Source organism: Hibiscus syriacus, unplaced genomic scaffold (assembly GCF_006381635.1).
Source record: "Hibiscus syriacus cultivar Baekdansim isolate YM2019G1 unplaced genomic scaffold, ASM638163v2 tig00111458_pilon, whole genome shotgun sequence".
NCBI lineage: Eukaryota > Viridiplantae > Streptophyta > Magnoliopsida > Malvales > Malvaceae > Hibiscus > Hibiscus syriacus.
In genome coordinates this window covers 3,367-24,598 of record NW_024063097.1, presented here as the reverse complement: position 1 = coordinate 24,598, position 21,232 = coordinate 3,367, and the positions used below count along the sequence as shown (strand labels likewise).

At 33.5% G+C, this 21,232-nt stretch overlaps 1 protein-coding gene across 1 annotated transcript; it reads right to left on the bottom strand.

Moving 5' to 3' along the window:
* Window positions 1-15,805: 15,805 nt before the first annotated feature.
* Window positions 15,806-16,749, bottom strand: LOC120163488 (the record flags this gene model as incomplete). The annotated part of the gene is made up of 2 exons (XM_039173417.1): window positions 15,806-16,588; window positions 16,678-16,749. Coding segments are annotated over 2 exons (855 nt in total), but the record flags the coding sequence as incomplete, so codon positions are not given.
* Window positions 16,750-21,232: the final 4,483 nt, after the last annotated feature.

Genomic DNA, 21,232 nt, shown 5'->3' with positions numbered 1-21,232 from the left:
TTTACCCTTAAAATAATTTGACCAAAAGGCCTAAAGAAATATATTTTAATATGGGATAAATACCATAATTAATTTATATAAAAAACAAAAACAAAAAGAATTGCTTAGATAATCAACTATCATCTTGAACATAGGCATATGCAACTGGAACAATATTGCAAGTCAAAGACACCAGTCAAAGAAACTAAAAAATTTCATGTTTGTCACTTTTCAAGTTCAAAAGATTAGAGCATGAGGGTCGAGGGTGCCTGGCTGAAATGTTATTAAATTAAAATTGACTAACTTGGAAATCATGAAAATAAAGGATAACATTATAATGGACTTGAATTTAATACTAAATTTTAACAATGTTAACAATTGAATTTGAATATTTAAATCTAGAAAATATACATTAAATTCCTAAAAGTAAATTTAGAAACTAAATTCCAAATATACTAAGAGTATAAGGATTTGGACCATATTCTAACCTACAATAAATCAGGTAACATTAATAATTCTCAAATATAAAAAAATATATGGACTTTGAACTCTAATTTCAACTAATAGTGACCGAAACAAAATGAAATTTTTATATAAAAACACGATAATAATTTAGTGGCTTAATAGGTATTTTACTTGAGATTTAAATACTAATGAAAAAAAGCAACATCAAGTCTGCTCCTTTTTTATGTATCATCTATTGTTATTTTTTTTGAAATACCTTTTATTAAAAATAGAAAATATCTAGAATTACAATAAATATTTACGAGCATAATCTTAAACATAAACTAAATTATAATTAGGACATTTTACCATAATCATTAACACAAAAGCTAGTCACCTATATCACACAAATCTGACCAATGCTCGAATAAAATAAATATACAAACAAATCTGACTGCATCGGCAAACGAACCACAAAGGGGATGAAACTACTGAAAGACCACCGACAAATCGCAAATCAGAGTCAAGGATGTGAGAAAACTATCCATGAGCGCAAAACGCATATCCAAATCAATACGAGGGTCCAAAGCAGGGAAGATCAACAGGATAACAAATAAGTGTCATCTTGATCAGTCATGCTGATGTCAAATTCAACCTTGTGAAAAAATATAAAAGAAAAAACGACAAAAATCGTAAATACCAAAAGGCAAAGAAAACGTGTCACAAAGGCAGAGATAAACGTGCAATAAAGGTAGAGAACATGTTACAAAAATATAATTATTCTTATTAAAAAAACTAAAAAAAATAGTTTGATTAATAAAATTGACACAAATTGTAAAGAAGAAAAAGAGAGGGAGATAGAGGAGGAGGAGGAAAACGACTTTATGTATCATTTATTTAATCACTGACAATGTATACATATTTTATAGATGGAAGTGTTTGAATATTACAAATTTTTTAACCATGAGCTCACTCGGTGAATCATCTCTAATAAACTGACAAGTTTAGCATGTATTGTAACGACTGCAATAAACGCACCACTTTGGTGGGTTTCATTGTAACGCACTACCACGACAGCTAAATCAGTAAGAAAGTAACAAAATCTCTTAAACTACTGTCATTTATGGTGGAAAATTTTAAGTGAAAGACTTCACATTTTAGGGTGGAAAGCCATAACTTCACTGTTTTCGCAGGTTTAAATAACAAATTGATCTTAAAAAAACAAAACTCTTGACACGTTTAAATGGATGTGGGCATGTACAAGGAACAAGGTTAAATTACAAAGTTTGAACTTTTGTATAGGATTAGGCGTGTAAATGTAGGTTCTGTTAGTATAGTTGATAAGTGTTTAATTTAGTTAATATTTTGCTTTTAAATTACTTTTAATTATTGGTTTTTGTGGCTTAATTGTTCGTTTTGATTCATTTTCTGTAATTTTTTTTTATTTTCGGAGTCGAAGCTGGATTATTGGGCGTGAATTCGGACATGAAATATCCGACGAGGCGGTGACGTCAGCACCATCTAGTAGATCCAGTCAGCGTTTCTAGAAGCACGAATGGATCGGCATCACATTTCTGGAATTCGAATTTGAATTAAACTCAAATTTAGGATAATATTTTAAACATTATATTTTATCTTTGTATTTTAGTTTAAATAGGTTTTAGTATTTTAATTAAGTTTTAGGATATTATTTTTATATTTTATCTTTGTTTTAGGTATTTTAGTTTAAATAGATTTTAGTATTTTAATTAAGTTTTAGGATATTATTTTTATATTTTATCTTTATTTTAAGTATTTTAGTTTAAATAGTTTTAAGTGTTTTAATTAGGATTTAAGACGTTTTAGCTTGTTTTTAGGAATTTGAAGGCTATAAATACCCTCTAAGGGTGAGCCTAGAAACATATCTCTCTCATCTAAGAATAAAATCTTATTTTCCTCTCTAGCTTTCTCTCTATTTTTCGCATACCTCTTTATTTTTCTTTAAATTTCGTTTTCAACAATTGCTTAGTATGACTTTGGTCATACTTAGCTAATTTTCGTTCAAGCCGAAGACTGAAGCGAAGGCTCAATTCCAAACATGAGAACTGTAAGGTACTTAAATCGCTTCGGATTTTTCTCTCTGTTTTCTGAGCTTACTTTTCAAATCAAAACGTTTTCGACATTGGTCTGGATATTGTTATGGTTAACGTTTGAAGAAGGATTTGCTTTATTGAAGCATATTCGATTTCCCAAGAACACACTTAGCAAAATTGTTTGCTAAGAGAAAACTGAGATCGGAATCAGTTATTGTTGAAACGACATAATCCGAGTTGGCAACAAAGAATTGTCCTTGTAAGCTGACGTGAATTTTGAAGTAAAAATGTAACATCCTCAATACCAGGTTAGTGACTAAATTGTAAAATTTCAGAATTTGGTGATTAAAGTAGAATCATAGAATAGTTCAATAATTTATCTGGAAATATTTCTTGAAAGTTGTTAGTAATTATTAAATTAAGTGAAGGGAAAAACGGTCATTTGACTTAAAAATTAATTAAAAATGGGATTGATAAGGATATAAGGATAAGATGAAGGAGATATTTTCTACAAAACTTCTTTTCATCTTCTCCAACGTGAAGCACCTCAAGCAAAGGTAAGATTTCTTTGTTGTTGATTATTAGCTGAAATTTAAATTGGGTTTTGATTATTTGATGATAACTAAGCTTAAGTTATCTTAAAATCAAAAGATGAAGAAGTTATGAGAGATTAAAGTGAAGGAGTTTCTAAATGAATTTCTGGAAAAATGTTGATAAGTTGAATTTGAAGTTAAATTTAACTTGTCATCAGTCTAATTAAGAGTATAAAATGTTAGAATTGGATTTAAAACATGTTAAAAATTGGGTATGATTCTTGAAGTTCATAAAGAGGAGAGGATTTTGAGGTCTAAGATGAGATAAATGGATATAAATGAGTTTAAGCATGTATTTGTAAGTTAAGAACATGAAAGGGGAGGAAACATTAAGTGTTGAAGCTGAAAAGAGTGAATTTCGTGCTTAAAATACGATTTATGGGCAAAGAGTTTCGGTACCCATTCAATAGGTACCGATACCCTCTTGAACGAAAAATTCCAGAATGTAATAAGGGTACCGATACCTTAGGGATGATATATATACCCCCTAAAGGAAAAGTTCAAGCTTGGTTCATTAAATTAGTTTAAGTTATTACCATCAAATTACATGGTGTAGATATCTGATAATTACCTTAAAAGTGTATGATTGTGTAGATATCAAGTATAAGCAAGTTCTGAAATGACAGCAAAGTTCGGATGGGTCATCAGAGTAAGATTCGAGAGAGAACAAGAATTGGTATTGGAAAGTAGCTAAGGTGAGTACATGATAATAAGGGTAGTTATGCTATGGAATTAAGACTTGCGACAAGTCTATTTCCTATATTAGAATGCATGAATTTATGATTATAAGTATGTGAATGAAATGATTTGTATGTATGCTTGATTATATGAGTTGATAGGTTCTGGTATGTGCTATAAGTTTTATGTGAGTATAAAAGATAAGTCATGTGATAAGATCTATGTGATATATGGAAATGAAAATATATGAGTATGGAGAGTTATAAGAGAATAAATATAAATTATATGATGGAATTTCGTAATGTTTTAATCGTATTTATGTAAATGATAATTTATTGTGATGAAAGTTTAAATTTTATGAGTTTTATACATGTTTTGCCGAAATTACTGTAGCAGAGTATCGGTACACTACAGTAGGGTATCGATACCCCTGTAGCATTCTGGAAAATTTTAGCATTCAATACTGTTCACGATACTGTTCATCACTGTTCACGGTACTATTCATACCGTATAGTACTATTCATAAAACGTTTCTTTCCTTAAATTTGTTATAACAAACATCATTCAACAATAAAATGTGTAATAATATGAGAATATGATGACAGTGAATTCATGAGAACAATAGGAATTAAGTAAACATGTGTAAAGGTTATATAAATAATAGAAACATGAATGAGACAAGTACATAGTAGTATGATCAATTATGAGAATTAGTGCATTAGAGTTATATGATTTATGGAGAATTGAAGAAAACTAGATAAGATTGAATTATAGAATTAACTGAGAATAACATAACACTTAGGGAACTTGAATATAAAATGATGATATGTACATATAATATACGATATATGTTTATAAATATGACATAGGTTATATGTTATATAATAAATATAAACATACAAGAACAAGAGATAAAATAAGTGACTTTGTGATAGAAGCTATATGACCCTGAATGATGTAAATAGAAATAATTTAAGTAATATGTAACTATGAGTATTGGAGTATGTATCTATGTGATGTGATATATGAGGTCATATGAAATATTATATGACTATGTGATTATATGAAAAGGAATATAAGTATATGTGAATTATATGAAAATGAACTACATGACTGGATGTGATCTTATGAAAATTTATAATGAATTATGTGAAAGAACTATGAGATTATGTGTATATGTGATTATGAGAAGAAGAAAATGACAGATGAATGTATGACTTTGAGAAGTCATAATAATAAGATATAAGCTATTCAAAAGTGATCTATGTGACTATATGTATATGTGATCCAAGTTTTGTGATATAAGCTACGTGATATGTGAAAGTGAACTACGTGTTATGTGAAATGATAAGTATAAAGATAATGCCCATGTTATGTGTCATGAGATCTAGAGGTATAGTTGGCATGCCAAGAGTCGAGGGTCTACGCGGTCCTTCAGGGCAATTCTACGTGGTCCTTCGAGACATATATGTAATTTCGTGGAACATATATGTGGTACTTCGGTATACTTATTTGGTCTATTGTATTATGTATATGGTTCTTAAGGAGTAGTCCTTCGGGACATAGTGGTCATTCGGGACATTTCTGCGCGGTCCTTCTAGACAAATATTCAGTGCCCCTAGTGGGAATTTATACGAGCTGTGGTGACAGCATTTGTGCACAACCTCAATGTACTCACATACCTTAAGTTCTCAATAGTATACATGGGCTAATAAAGCAATAATATAAATATATTATATGTGATATGTGTATGTGTGACATGTTATGAGGAATGGATTACAAGGATTATATGATGCTATGCATGATATAATATAAGTTGTTTTGTGTGTATTATTTAATTAAGAATGACTAAAAGATATAAATGATAATGGAATGAGGTAAAGATGGAAATGATGAGTTATGTATATGAATATATTGGATTATATGAAATGTTATATGGTTTTGCATGATATGATAGTATTAATTGTACATGCATTGTTATAAGTAAGAGTTTAAATTATATGTTTTATATGTCTCACTAAGTTAACGACTTAGCGTGTGAATGTTTCACACGTAAGTTTTGACGAGCTTATGGAACGATGAAGAACAAGACATGTCAGTTTCTCCTTACTGAAGGTCAGATCAGAAGAGAAATGAATAGTATGTATTTTATAATACTGATTGTAGTTGGTATGTAAATAAAGGTTTGAATCTGATATGCTCTAATTGGTTTTGTAAAATCATATGATTGTAATTTATGTAAATATAGTTGTGTGTGTTAATAAAAGTTTTAAAATTATTCACTATTTTGTACAAGTAAATGTTTTGAAATGTCAATGTGACACCTCGGATTCGTATTCGGGTCGAGTACGGGTTGGGGGTGTTACAAAAAATATGTTTCGATGATCAAAGGAATTTGAGACAAAGCTGAAGTATGAGGCTGCTTTCACAATAAGTTTCTCTTTATCTCAATCTCTTTAATTTGTTTATTTAATTATTGTTTATTTAATTCTTATCTTTTATTTTAAAAAAACTTTTAAAAATCCCTTTTATATTTATTACTATTACTATTTATTATTTTATTATTTTTCCTTTTTTTATAATTATTTATTTTATTATGCCTTTTCAACTTTGCTTGGAATTCTATCTTTTCCTAAAATCAAGAAACAATTATACTAAATCACAAAAACCATAGTCCCTATGGATCGACCCTGCTTCTCTATATTACCTTTTCCTTTCTATATAATTAAGAAACCGAAATTATTTTGATAATAAAACGACGGTTATCAAATTGGCGTCGTTGTCGGGGACTAACGGCAAGTACTGATTTATTTTTCTAGTTTTTTATTTATGACCAGAAGAAACCCAGGTGAATTAGTAAATCTAGATCTGGAGATCGAAGCACGAGCAGAGTTTAGAAGCAGAATCAAATCCGGAGATTGCTCCTGTCACTCAGACTCCATTATGCATTAATTTTCCTAGTGGCAGGACTCCGTTTCAATTAAAAACGAGACTCATTCATCTTTTTCCCACTTTCCACGGCTTCAAGATCCGTACAAACACTTGTTGGAATTCCACATGGTTTGCACTAGCATGAAACCACAGGGAGTTATCGAGGATCAAATTAAATTGAGAGCTTTTCCTTTCTCTTTAGCCGACTTGGGTAAAGATTGGTTATTTTATTTACCTCCAAATTCAGTTAATTCATGGGCTGACATGAATCAAATTATTCTTGACAGGTTCTTTCCAGCGGCTAAAGCAAACGAGTTACGAAGGAGCATTTTTCATTAAGCAAAAGAGCGAAGAAAGTCTTTATGACTATTGGGAGCAATTTAAAAAGCTTTGCCCACGTTGTCCGCAACACGGATTAAGTGAGCAAACGTTAATTCAATACTTTTATGAAGGCCTTTTACCAATGGAGATGAAAATGATAGATACTGCTAGTGGAGGAGCATTAGTCAACATGGCCCCAACAATAGAAAGAGAATTGATTTCAACCATGGCAGCCAACTCTCAACAGTTTTCAAGTGAACCCAGTCGACGGGTTCACGAGATAAGTACTTTTTCCCTTGAGAATAAGTTAGACAAATTAACTGAAGTAGTTAATTCACTTGTTGCAGGAAAATCTGGAGCAACAAGAGCTTGTGGAATATGCACAAAGCCAGACCATCCGACGGATTGCTGCCCGCTGATACAAGAAGGAGGCAATGCAGAAATCAATGTCGTAGGAAACTTTCCAGGACCTCTACAAAGACAATACAACCCATAAACTTCAGCTATATGACAAATCAAAGACCAACTTATTAACCAAGACCTCCGCCTCAACAGCAAACACAAAAATCACCATTAGAGGAACTCATAGGAAAGTTAGCAATCTCACAAGAAAAGTTCATTACATCACAGGAAAAATTCCAAAGCCGAACCGAATCACATCTTCAAGAGTTAGATAACCAAGTAAGCCGACTAACTCAAACTATGGGAAAATTGGAATCACAAGGAACACTACCTTCTAAAATGGAGTTAAATCCGATAGAGACTATTAGTGCCATCACACTCCGAAGTGGAAAAGTTATCTCACCCGAAGTTCCAGCAGAAAAAGCCACACATCAGAAAGAATAAGAGGACACTCCACCTCCAGAAATACAAGGTACGTCTAACTCACATCCTTCTCTTTCTTCTCATGAAATCACTCCACCACCCTTCCCATCAAGATTTATGAAGCTTGATAAAAGAGCTGAAGAAATGGAGATCTTAGAGGTGTTCCAAAAAGTTCAAGTCAATATACCTCTTCTTGAAGTGATTCGACAAGTACCAATGTATTCTCGATATTTAAAAAAATTCACTACAAAGAGGAAATTAATGGGGTATGAAAAGGTAAATTTGTGAGAACATCTATCTCAAAATTTTTCAACGAAAGCTCCCACCAAAGATGAAAGATCAAGGTATGTTCGTTATACCTTGCAAAATAGGTGATTTTAAAATTAAATGTGCAATGTGAGACTTAAGAGCTTCAATCAATGTTATATCATTTCTATTTATAAAATGATTACTAACGAGCCTTTGAAGGAAACATGAATAACCATACAATTGGCTGATCGATCTGTGATATATCCAGTATGAGTAATGGAAAATATCTTAGTAAAGGTCGATATATTATTTTTTCCTGCAGATTTCTATGTCATTGACATGGAACATGACATGTCAGATACTTATTCTGAGGTACTTTTAGGCCGACCCTTCCTAAGCACCGCACATACAAAGATTGATATTAGAAGTGGTATATTGACAATGAAATTTGACGATGAGATCGTTGAATTTGATGTTTACAAAGCAATGAAATTCCCTGATCATGTTGAAAGAATTAATTCTATTGATATTATAGATCATTTAATTGATGAATATATTGAGTCTAATTTTTCTTATGATCTTTTTAAAGATCCTAAACTTTGCCACGAAGAGGAAGAAATTGAGTTTGAAAATATTAATTCAATCATTTCTGATTTATCTTTATCTTCCTCTAAAACTAATATTTTACCTTCTGTTTTGCAGGAACCTTAGGTAGAATTGAAGCAATTACCGGAGCATTTGAAATATGTCTATTTGGGTGAAAATGAAACTTTTCCAATGATCATATCAAGTAAATTATCCGAAGGAGAAGAGGAAGCTTTGGTAGCAGTGTTGCGCTCTCACAAAGCAGCCATAGGATAGACCATTTTCGATATTAAAGGATTAAGACCCTCGACTTGCATGCACAAGATCAAAGTCGAAGAAGGAGCAAAGCTATCACGAGAAGGATAACGCCGATTAAATCCACCGATGATGGAAGTAGTAAAGAAATAAATTTAGAAACTCCTTGATGCTGACGTAATCAATCCGATATTGGATAGTAATTGGGTAAGTCTGATTCATGTAGTTCCCAAGAAAACGGGAGTCACAGTGGTCGAAAATCAAGATGGAGAGTTAGTGCAAACAAGAGTTCAAAATGGATGGCGAGTTAGTATTGATTACAAGAAGTTGAACTCTCTTCCTCGAAAAGATCATTTTCTGTTCCTTTTATAGACCAAATGATTGAAAGATTAGTTGGGAAAACTCATTATTATTGCCTTGATGGTTTTTCAGGTTTTTTCCAAATCCCAGTAGCACCCGAGGATAAAAAAATGACTTTTACTTGTCCCTTCGATACATTTGCATATAGACGAACGCCCTTTGCTTTTTGTAACGCACCAGCCACCTTCTAAAGATGCTTGTTAAGTATATTTTCTGACTATGTGGAGAAGGTCATCAAAATATTTATGGATGACTTCACAGTTTATGGTAATTATTTTAATGAATGTCTTGATAATTTAACTAATGCGCTTAAAATATGCTTAGAATATAACCTAGTTTTAAACTATGAAAAATGTCATTTTATGGTTGATAAAGGGTTAATTTTAGGTCATATTGTTTCTTCAAAAGGGATTGCGGTTGATAAAGCTAAAATAGATGTTATATGCTCGCTTCCTTACCCCACAACTGTGAGGGAAATTTGTTCTTTTCTTGGCCATGCAGGATTTTACCGCAAGTTTATTAAAGACTTTCAAAGATAGCACAAACTTTATGCAATCTACTTCAAAAGGATCAAGACTTTGACTTTAATTCAAAATGCAAGGAGTCTTTCAATTCATTAAAGTAAAAGCTTATTTCAGCTCCAATTGTTCAGTCGCCAGATTGGAATTATCCCTTTGAACTTATGTGTGACGCATTGGATACTAGAAAAGCCATATGTCATATCCTATGCGTCCCAAACTTTAGACTCGACTCAGAAAAATTATTCAACTACGGAAAAAGAAATTTTTGCTATAATTTTTGCTTTAGAAAAATTTAGATCTTATTCGCTTGGCACTAAAATTAATGTTTTTTTCGGATCATGCATCTATAAGGTATTTGATGAGCAAAAAGGAAGCAAAACCGAGGCTTATCCGGTGGATCCTGGTTTTACAGGAATTTAACTTGGAAATTAAAGACAAAATGTGATGCAAAAATCTGGTAGCGGATCACTTGAGTTGAATTCCCCTTTCCACATCTGAACCACCATTTAGATAAGAATTTCCTGAAGAAAAACTGATGGTGGCGCAAAGCATAACCCCAAGGTTTGAAGACATGTTTAATTATTTGGCCACAGGTAATTTACCATTAGATTTGTCGAGAGCTAAAATTAATCGAATTAAGCGAGAATCTCGATATTATATTTGGGATGATCCTTATTTATTGAAGCACTGCTCGGATCAGGTAATTCGACGATGTATTGCCGAAAGTGAGGTAAATTTATTTTTACAATTTTGTCATTCTTACTCTTTCGGTGGTCATTTTGGGCCAAAACGTACAACCCATAAAATTCTTGAATGCGGTTTCTATTGGCCTAACATCTTTCGAGACTCTTGTCTATTTTGTAAAGCGTGTGAAAGATGTCAACGTACAGGTAATTTAAGCCTTAGGAATGAATCGCCGCTTAATTCTATACAAGTTTGTGAATTTTTTATGTTTGGGGAATATATTATATAGGTCATTTTACTTCGTCATTTGAAAATACTTATATTATTTTAGATGTAGATTATTTTTCTAAATGGTGGAAGCTAAGGCTACTCGGAATAATGATGCTAAAACTATAGTTAATTTTTTGAAAAATATTTTTTCCAAGTTTGGCATGCCACGAGCTATAATAAGCGACAGAGGAACACATTTCATCAACTGAGTGATCGAGTCGCTAATGAAGAAATTTAGAGCAACTCAAAGAATTGTTACTGCTTACCATCCACAAACAAATGGACAGACAGAAGTATCAAATCAGGAAATTAAAACGATTCTTGAGAAAATTGTTAAACCGGACCGAAAAGATTGAAGTTTAAAATTAACTGATGCACTTTGGGCATATCGAACCGCTTATAAAGATCCCATTTGGATGTCACCATACCGGCTTGTTTTCGGTAAACCATACCATTTACCGGTTGAGTTAGAACATCGGTCTTATTGAGGCGTTAAACAATGTAACATGGACATGGATGCAATTGGTGAAGCTCGGAAATTACACATTCAAGAACTTGAGGAAATCCAAAGAAATTCCTATGATAATGCTAGGATATTTAAAAAAATAACAAAAGAATTTCACAATAGTAGGATTTCTTTTAAAACTTTTTCAGTCGGTCAAAAGGTTTTATTATTTAACTCCAAATTTAAACTTTTTGCAGGAAAACTCAAATCAAAATGGCTCGGACCATTTACAGTTACTCAAGTATTTCCTCACGGTGCTATTGAAATTGAAGATAACTCGGGAGTACGATTTAAAGTTAATGGTCAAAGATTGAAGCCATATTATGAAAATGCTCCAGTTGGTCTAATCTAAGAAATCGATTTAGAGGAACCCACACTTTGAAAAATCAGGTCGTCGAGCTAACGACGTTAAACAAAAGCGCTTGATAGGAGTCAACCCATTTCATTATATTTTTGTTTTTATTTTCATTTTATTTTCGTTTTATTTCATTTTATTTTCAGCGAACTTTATTTCATTCTATTTATTTTATTTTTAGTAATTTTATTTTATTTTTCGGTCGAATATTTAACAAAAAAATAGCTAACTTGGTTCGAATTGTGCAGAAAAATTCGAACAGAACAGTGCAAAAAAAAAACTGATTTGGTTCAAACAGTGTAGAAAAATACACAGCAGATTCGAACAATGCAGTACAGAAAAAAATAGATTTGGTTCGAACTGTGCAGAAAAAGTTTGAATAGAACAGTGCAGTATCAAACATTATACTCTACAACAACTCGTGTCGACGTGGCCGTGGTCGTCACTAGATTGGGGAGTATTCCTTTTCCTTCTCTTTGTTTTTAAATTTGATATACGTTTTGGGACAAAATGAAATAAGTGGGGGGAAGGAAAAACATGTCGTCAAATTTTTCCATGATTTGTTTAATTGTTTGAAATTGAGTTATTCTAATGTTGATATGTTGAGATCGTTGGTTGTTAGTCTTGAATTTCGCTTTATACTCTTGCTTCATTTTGTATTATGACCATGTTTTTGATCGAATTTAATTTGCATGATTGGTGATTGATATAGCTAGTGAATTTTTCCTGAGTATTGATATTTCATGCTTTTGTCGATAGAGATGAACATGACTCAATGCACATAAACTTTTCTTGTGAGATTTGGGCCTAACGAGCATACATTTTCTTTCTTGCTCATTGTTTGACTTGTGTGTGCTGAACTTATTAGGATATTCTAGAACTTGTAATCACAATGCATATCGAGACTACATGTTGAACGTAATGTAATGTGATAGGGGCACCTATGATAAATCCACTTTTCCCAAAAAAGCATACACGTTTATATATCCACTAGTGAACCAAATTTGAGCCAATTTCCCTTTCTTTGTTTTACAAGTTGTTCACTGTTTCGAAGAGCAGAAAAAAACATACCCTTGTCCGAAAAAAGGAAGGAAAAATCAATCGTTTCAATTGTATTTCATCTATTCTTTTTTCCATGTTTTGTTCTTCATTGCGCTTCATGTTAATTCGTGGATTGTTCTTAATTATTTTAATATCTAGTTTTGGAATTTTAAACCTTTCTTTTCGACCTTTTCCATACCCTAACGTAAGCCATGTTACACCTTGTTTAAAGACCCCTTGATTATTGCATTATGTTATTTTTTCGTAGTAGATACTTGATTGGATTCCAAGCCTACGGAAATATTTTAGTTAGTTTCGGTTTGAGCGATTTCATTTACCCCATACACTTTGAGCGGATATGTGTGAATCTTTGTGAGGTATCGAGTCATGTTTCATTGAAGTTGGCAATTAATTGTGATATCATGCTTACTTTAAATTTTCTTTGTTGTATCTTTGCTTGATTGTAACTTGAATTCGACAAATATCATGGACTTAGTTCGATTGGAAGTTTGAGAAATAAGTTGAAATTGAGATGACAATTTATGATTTTGATATGTTAATTGATGAATGCTTGAGGACAAGCATTGAATAAGTGAGGGATAATTTCATAACTGCTTAATTTAGTTAATATTTTGCTTTTAAATTACTCTTTAATCATTGGTTTTTGTGGGTTAATTGTTCGTTTTGATTCATTTTCTGTGCAGGACGTCAGATTCTGGAAATTGCACAAAAAGGATAGAATTCTGCAATTTTTTTATTTTCGGAATAGAAGCTGGATTAGTGGACGTGAATTCGGAATAGAAGCACGAATGGATTAGCAGCACGTTTCTGGAATTCGGATTTGATTTAAACTCAAGTTTAGGATAATATTTTAAACATTATATTTTATCTTTGTATTTTAGTTTAAATAGGTTTTAGTATTTTAATTAAGTTTTAGGATATTATTTTTATATTTTATCTTTGTTTTAGGTATTTTAGTTTAAATAGGTTTTAGTATTTTAATTAAGTTCTAGGATATTATTTTTATATTTTATCTTTGTTTTAGGTATTTTAGTTTAAATAGTTTTAAGTGTTTTAATTATGATTTAAGATGTTTTAGCTTGTTTTTATGAATTTGAAGGCTATAAATACCCTCTAAGGGTGAGCCTAGAAACACATCTCTCTCATCTGATAATAAAATCTTCTTTTCCTCTCTAGTTTTCTCTCTATTTTTCGCATACCCCTTTATTTTTCTTTAAATTTCGTTTTCAACAATTGCTAAGTATGACTTTGGTCATACTTAGCTAATTTTCTTTCAAGCCGAAGACTGAAACGAAGGCTCAATTCCAAACGTTAGAATTGTAAGGTACTTAAATCGCTTCAGATTTTTCTCTCTGTTTTCTGAGCATACTTTTCAAATCAAAACGTTTTCGACATTGGTCTAGATATTGTTATGGTTAACGTTTGAAGAAGGATTTGCTTATTGAAGCATATTTGACTTCCTGAGAACACACTTAGCAAAATTGTTTGCTAAGAGGAAACTGAGATCGGAATCAGTTATTTTTGAAATGACATAATCCGAGTTGGCAGCAAAGAATTGTCCTTGTAAGCAGACGTAAATCTTGAAGTAAAAATTTGTTTCGATGATCAGAGGAATTTGAGACAAAGCTGAAGTCTGAGCTGCTTTCACAATAAGTTTCTCTTTATCTCAATCTCTTTAATTTGTTTATTTAATTATTTTCTTCTATTTAATTCTTATCTTTTATTTTAAAAAAACTTTTAAAGTCCCCTTTATATTTATTACTATTACTATTTATTATTTTATTATTTTTCCTTTTTTATAATTATTTATTTTATTATACATTTTTAACTTTACCTGGAATTCTATCTTTTCTTAAAATCAAGAAACAATTTTACTAAATTACAAAAACCATAGTCCCTGCGGATCGACTCTGCTTCACTATACTATATTTTCCTTTCTATTTAATTAAGAAGCCAAAATTATTTTGATAGCAAAACGACGGTTATCAATAGTATTTTATTTGCAAACTGGGTTGGTGGCTTTTCTTGCTTGTTTTCCATTTGGCGATTGCACGTCAAATAATGTTGCTGATTAACACCTGGTTTCCATGGTTTTATGGTATGGTGGTGATTGATTAACACCTGGTTTCCAGTTTTATTGGCTTAAACAAATGAGCAGATGAGGACAAGTGATTACTTTTTATGTTCCAGAACACACTTGTAGGATAAATGTACCAGTTCCACCTGTGATTGGACATTTCGGTAAATGTCGAGTTCAGGTTCGAATCCATGGTTTTATAATTAATCAAGGATAGAAACTACGTTGTGGGAGTGGAAGTGGAAAGAGGGTCCATATTTAGGCATAATACGTGCAAAGATTTATTCTTGTTGATCAAGTCACACCGGGATCAGACGGAGGAAAGCAAATGAGCACTATAACATTTTGCAGAAGTTTACTGTTATTATGAAACTTGTTAAATAATTAACGGAAAAAACAATTCATATTGAAACTGAATCAAGATTCAAGGCAACATCTTACTGCTATTATTTTGGTTAAAAGGGTTGTTAGGGGAGCTTGGTGTTCATACTACGAGGTCAATTTTACTGATTTCTGCAAATCTAGTTTTCCATGAAAGAATCAAACGTATTAATATTGTTTGTCATTTTGTAAAAGACAAGATTAAAGAAGGTCTTATTCAAATTGAATATGTTTTTACTTATCTGATGTTATGATAAAAGCTTTGAGACATGAATACTTGATTTTCAAGTTGGGCTCAAATTTCAGCCATAACTTGAGGATGAGTGTTGAGAATAGAAAATTATTTTAGAGTTTGTTAGTTAATTCAGCTAAAAGATGAGCACCTTCCGTCTGGGGCTGAATTTGGTCGTTTTATAACGAGGAGGTTGCTTGTAGGCTAATGAATTAAATGTTGCATTAGCTTACTGAAATGATTAAAAAATTGAATAAAAAAGTCATATTAGCTTGACAATGACAACATTCAACCAGGCAATGACATTGACAAACTATACTAGTAAATTCTTTCTTGCTTGCTGAGTCATTTCACTCAACTTTTATACTGATTTCAACTGATATGACATAGAAAACAAGTACATAGGTTTGCTGTTCATGTTTTAAGTTAGGCGACTACCCTGTTTCCTCTTATTGAGTCCACCCGGTTTTTAAGCCTTTCATGTTGAAAAATAGCTATCAGCGGAATTCCATATGCTGTTGCTGCAGATACATAAATAAAGACTACGTATAAAGTCTTCGCCGCGTTGAAAGTCGGGGAGTTCGACTGAGATGGAAAGGTACCAACGGTCCAAGCGTAATATGAAAGAAGCAGAAGCAATGTAGATATGTAAAGGGTTGTGGAATATGGGATACCAATTATAACAACCAGAATGGTCCATGCAGACAAATAAAAGGCACAACTGTTGAGAGAGAAGAAATGGAAAAGATAAGTTAGGCTCATGATTATCTGTCCTTCATGATGTGGCCTTTGATCCTGCCCCAGGTTGGTATTGGTGTTTTGGTTGGAAACGCTACCATTGTTTGCTGCTGAAGGTTTGTAGTCGTCTTGCCAGTACCCACCTGGAGGGTTGAGGCCAGCCTGGTAGGTGGCTGTTGCAATCAGGATCGCCACAAAGAGAACCATAGTACGAATCTCGGTAGATTTATTTTGAGAATCGTTTCCGAAATATTTGTCACGTTTATCGATTAGAGTTAACTCCCTGCTCAAGTAATCCCCTATAGTCAAATTCGTGGTAAGATCGGATCCCTTTTTAGCTTTAGCTCTACCTAGGCTGCTACCGATCTCTGAGTTCTGCATTGTTCCTTGAAGGTGAAATATGTCCATAGCTGTCAAACCATTGGAGTTCATGACACTCACATTTACATTCTTAGCCAACAGTTTAACGGCCTGAGTAATCATATAAAAAGTTTAATTAATTAACTATAATTGTGTTTCAAAATCATTTATAGCAAATAATGAATACATATAAAGCTTGCCTCTGGCTGATTAGTAGATGTGGCAATATGCAAAGCAGTGTTACCATCTTCATCCTTCTTGTCATAACCATTTTTTTTAAAACAATTAATTTTAAAAATAATTATAACTTTATTTTGAAAAAATGACGATTTTGAATTAATTTGAATTAAATTGAATAGGAGTCGCCATCGACCTTTGGGTTAGATAGGTCGAATACCTAAAAGCGTCTTTTAAAACAATTTTAAGGAAAATCGTTTTTTAAGACAAAAATTGGTCTGCGTCATCCAAAAATTCATTTTTAAGAGTTCGAAAGTCGATTACGTGTGAGGAAGGATAAATACCCCCACAACGCAAAAAATTGGTACTTAGTCGCTTATATATTGTCGTGGTAGTGAAAAATATAAATCGAATATAAAATTAGAAAATGACCAATTTTTTAAGTTTAATTAATTTGCTTCGAATTATTTGTTAGGGAAAATCCTTTAATTCGAAAAGAAAATATTAAGATTAGCTCATCCTCCAACGGGAAGGCAATCTCTTGATGTAAGGCATTTGTACCTTAACAAATTGATTGTGGATCTAGGAAGGAAGCAAACAACTTGCACAAGTGAATGGCTCAAAGAGATGGTTAAGGTGGTAAACGTATGGGTGAAATAGGTAGGCTATTTAAATAATAAATGATGGAAGCGGAAGATGGTTGATATGGCTATGGTTATGGTGATGAAACAAAGGGATGGAAGTGAGGATAGTATCTTGAAGAAGTCTCAAAGAAGAACCAATGCTATAGAGAGCAAAGACCTAGACTTTATATTGCTTCAAGGGGTGGTGTTAAGGACTTTGACCCACTAGTTATAAGAACTAGGAACCAGAAGTATCAAGGTGAAAAGGGGTTGACGCCACAAGTATAAAATACTTGATAAGTCGATAAAAGTCACCAGGACTTAAGGAAGAGAATAATCTCACTTATATCAATCAAAAGGCCTGCTTTACAAATGAAATATGCTTTCCTATTTATAGGAAATGGAGAGGCATGGCTGAATGGTTACAAGGGGATTCGACCAGCCTTGTGTCTTCCTATAGAGACATAATTTAATTACAAATGGAGATGATGCTTCAGTTTAAATGGAGGGTAATAACCCTTGGCCGAATAGCTCTTGTTTCTCTTCATATTGGCGCCAAATTGGATGGGAGATGTTGCTTGGCTGAATAGGGAGAAGGCTCTTCATCTTGGCGCCTAAATGATACCACATGCAAGGCACATGGGGGCTGGTCATATGGCACACACATGGGTGATCTAGGGAGCCTTGTGGTGCAGCCTTGTGCATGGGATGATGGCTGGTCATGTACTCCATCTTGGGCATGCATATGTCTCCTTCCAAGCTAGCTTGAGTGTGGAGCTAGCTTAGCAAGCATGGGTTGTTCGTGAGCAAGCTTCCTAGCCGAGTCCTTGTGAGCTCCATAACATGTTCAGCTACCTTCAGCTACCTTTGACATCACTTTTGGAAACTCAGCTCCAAATAGTCCAACTAGCTGAGTTTAGCTAGCCTTAAGCTCCTCCAGCTGAATCGAGCTTTCCTTATTGTTCCATGAGCTGTCTTGTACTTTGTGAGCTATTTGTGAGCTGCATAGGACGTCCAAATCATCCACCAAGCTACCTCATCGTGCATCACACTCCAATGTACCTATATGTGTAAGGAAACAAGGTAAGTCCATGATATTGGGCTGTTATGTGCTAAATACCTTGCTTCCATGTAAGAATATAGCAATGTGAGCAATTATTGAAGGTCATGAGCTAAATATATCATCTCATAATATGTGTAAGATAATGCATGAAGCTTAAGAGCTAATATGAATGCATATGAACTAATGAAATGAATTATAATGATGCTGCCTTGATGTATATAAGATAATCATGTTTAATATGATGATTATAAGACTATCCTAACATGCTTAAATATCAATGTGCATGATGTGTTCATAATAATTATTCTTTAACTACATAACAAGAATTCTTATCATGAAATGTATTATAAAAGCATATAGTATATAACTAATATAGAGTAAAATCAATATAAAGATGTTCAAGAGTACTCCCTTTGTAGGTGAAAACGTGCTTGCATCATCCCCCCTTCTTTAGGGCGATTTGTCCTCAAATCGAGTTCATTCTGTCCTTGCATAGCTTCACGTCTCCTTGCTAAAAGAAAGCATCCTTTGAACGGTTGTGTTCTTCCATTAGGTATCCTTACATAAGATTTCTCTTTAGGCCTTTCTTTCGAATATGATTTACCAACAATTACCTTTTGAGAGTGATCTTCCTTTAAGGATATCCCTTTTGGAAGAGGTTTCAAATGAAGGGTTACTTACCTTTTGGCGATTAAAACCCTTGGTGAAGAGTTGTGTCTTTAAATTCCTTCCATCACCAATTTTCGCAGGAGCCCCTTCATTTTCCAGCCTTGAACCATCGTGTTTCTCTATTAAGAAGTTTGGTGTCATGTTTCGTTCCTCTTCATTCTTCATTGAGGTTTTGTCTTTGCGCCATGCTTGTACACTCTTTCACATATGCAACTGATCTTGTTGTACTTCTTTTGGCTTCAAAGGCATCAAGGTTACCTTGCGTCCATCATGCTTAAATATGTATTGATTGTGATAACAATCATGAATGGCCCTTTTGTCATACTGCCATGGTCTTCCAAGTAAGATGTGGCTAGCATGCATAGGGACAATATCACAAAGCACCTCATCCTTGTACCTACCAATTGAAAAAGGAATTAGAACCTGTTGGTAACGTTAACTCACCTCCTTCATTGAGCCATTGGGAGTTTTATGGAGTGGGATACTTTGATGTTGCCAAACCAAGTTTTTCAATCATAAGGGTGCTGGCTACGTTTGTGCAACTTCCTCCATCGATGATCATTTTGCAAACCTTATCCTTGACATGGCATCTTGTATGCAAAATATTGTTTCTTTGAATATCTTCTTGGAATGTTTGTGATTGTAGGCACCTTTTCGAAACAAGCATCTCACCATGATCTGCATTTTCTTCAGTTTCTTCGTCTTGTATTGTTTCAGGTTCCTCGTCAAAAATAGGCTTGTCAGAATCCGATACAATATCTCCATTATCAAGTACCATCATGGCATTTCGGTTGGGACACTGACTAACAACATGTCCTTTCCCAAAACATTTGAAACATTTGATGTCTCTGGATCTCTCGAAAGTACTGGTTTGCTTTTCTTTACCCTTACTAGATTCACCCACTTGTTTTGCTTTGGAAACTTCTATATGATCCTTTGCTTGTGCTGTAATTGGTTTCCTGAAGGTGATAGGCTCTTGCTTCTATTGGTGGCCGAACTTGGACTGCTCCTAGTGTAGGATTTCCTTTTGAGTGCTTTCAATTTTCATGGCCACATGTACCATCTCTTCAATCTCTACATAATGTTAAAGTTCAACAAGGTTAGCAATATCAGGATTTAGGCCAGATAAAAACCTTGCCATGGTTGGTTCTTTGTCTTCATCAACATTGGCTCGGATCATGGCTATCTCTATTTCTTTGAAATAATCTTCAACACTCTTGCTTCCTTGTTTCAGATTTTGTAATTTATGGTAAAGATCTCGGTAATAGTGAGTAGGCACGAACCTTTTCCTCATAATGGCCTTCATTTCTTCCCATGTATTGATGGGGCGTTCACCATTTCGTCTTCTTGAACTCACCAATTGGTCCCACCAAACTAAGGCATAGTCCACGAATTCCATAGCAGCAAGCCTGACCTTCTTTTGCTCCATATAATTTTAGCATTAAAAAATGTGTTCGATCTTGATTACCCAATCAAGATAGGCTTCAGGATCAGTTCGTCCTTGAAATGGAGGAATGGTCACTTTGATGTTGCTGAAGTTGTCATTCTGATTTCGATGAGCATCTCTTCGTGCTACTGATGTTACTTCAGCCTCCTCTTCTTCGAATTCTTCTTCCATTCTAGGACGATTTACTCTTCGATTGCCTAAAGATGCTTCAAATTGGTCTATACGATCATGCAAAGGCTCCAATTCTAATTTCAGTAATCTAGCCATTTCATGCATGATTGCTTGAGTTTGCAAATTAGGGGCATCTCTTTCAGGGGTTTGTCCTGGACTTCGAGACATGGTTAGTGAAATAAGAAAAGAATAAGATGTGTAAAAGACCTTACCAGAATGTACTCTCACAAAGCCTCACGAGTCACTCCAAGGAAACTTGAATGTCACTCAATCCACTCATGTTTGCACTCTAGGACTTAATAGCTTTTACTTGTCCTCTTCTGATCTCACACTCGCTCAAGCCTTTTTCCTCTCAATTCTCTTATCCAAAGTTCTAGAGGACTTTGCTCAAAACTGTATCAAGTAAATTTTTACTTGTTTGGCGCCGGCTGCAAAAGGGTTAGTAGGAATGGAATGCAAAATATAATTGAAAGGGTAGCTTAGAAATAGAAAGAAAAGAACAAAAGGGGTTACTTATACAAGTTAGTTCACAACCTTCTATCACCACAATCAATTTAAACGGCTTACTTGACTTGCTTGGTGATGAGAATTGTTGATGAGTGCTT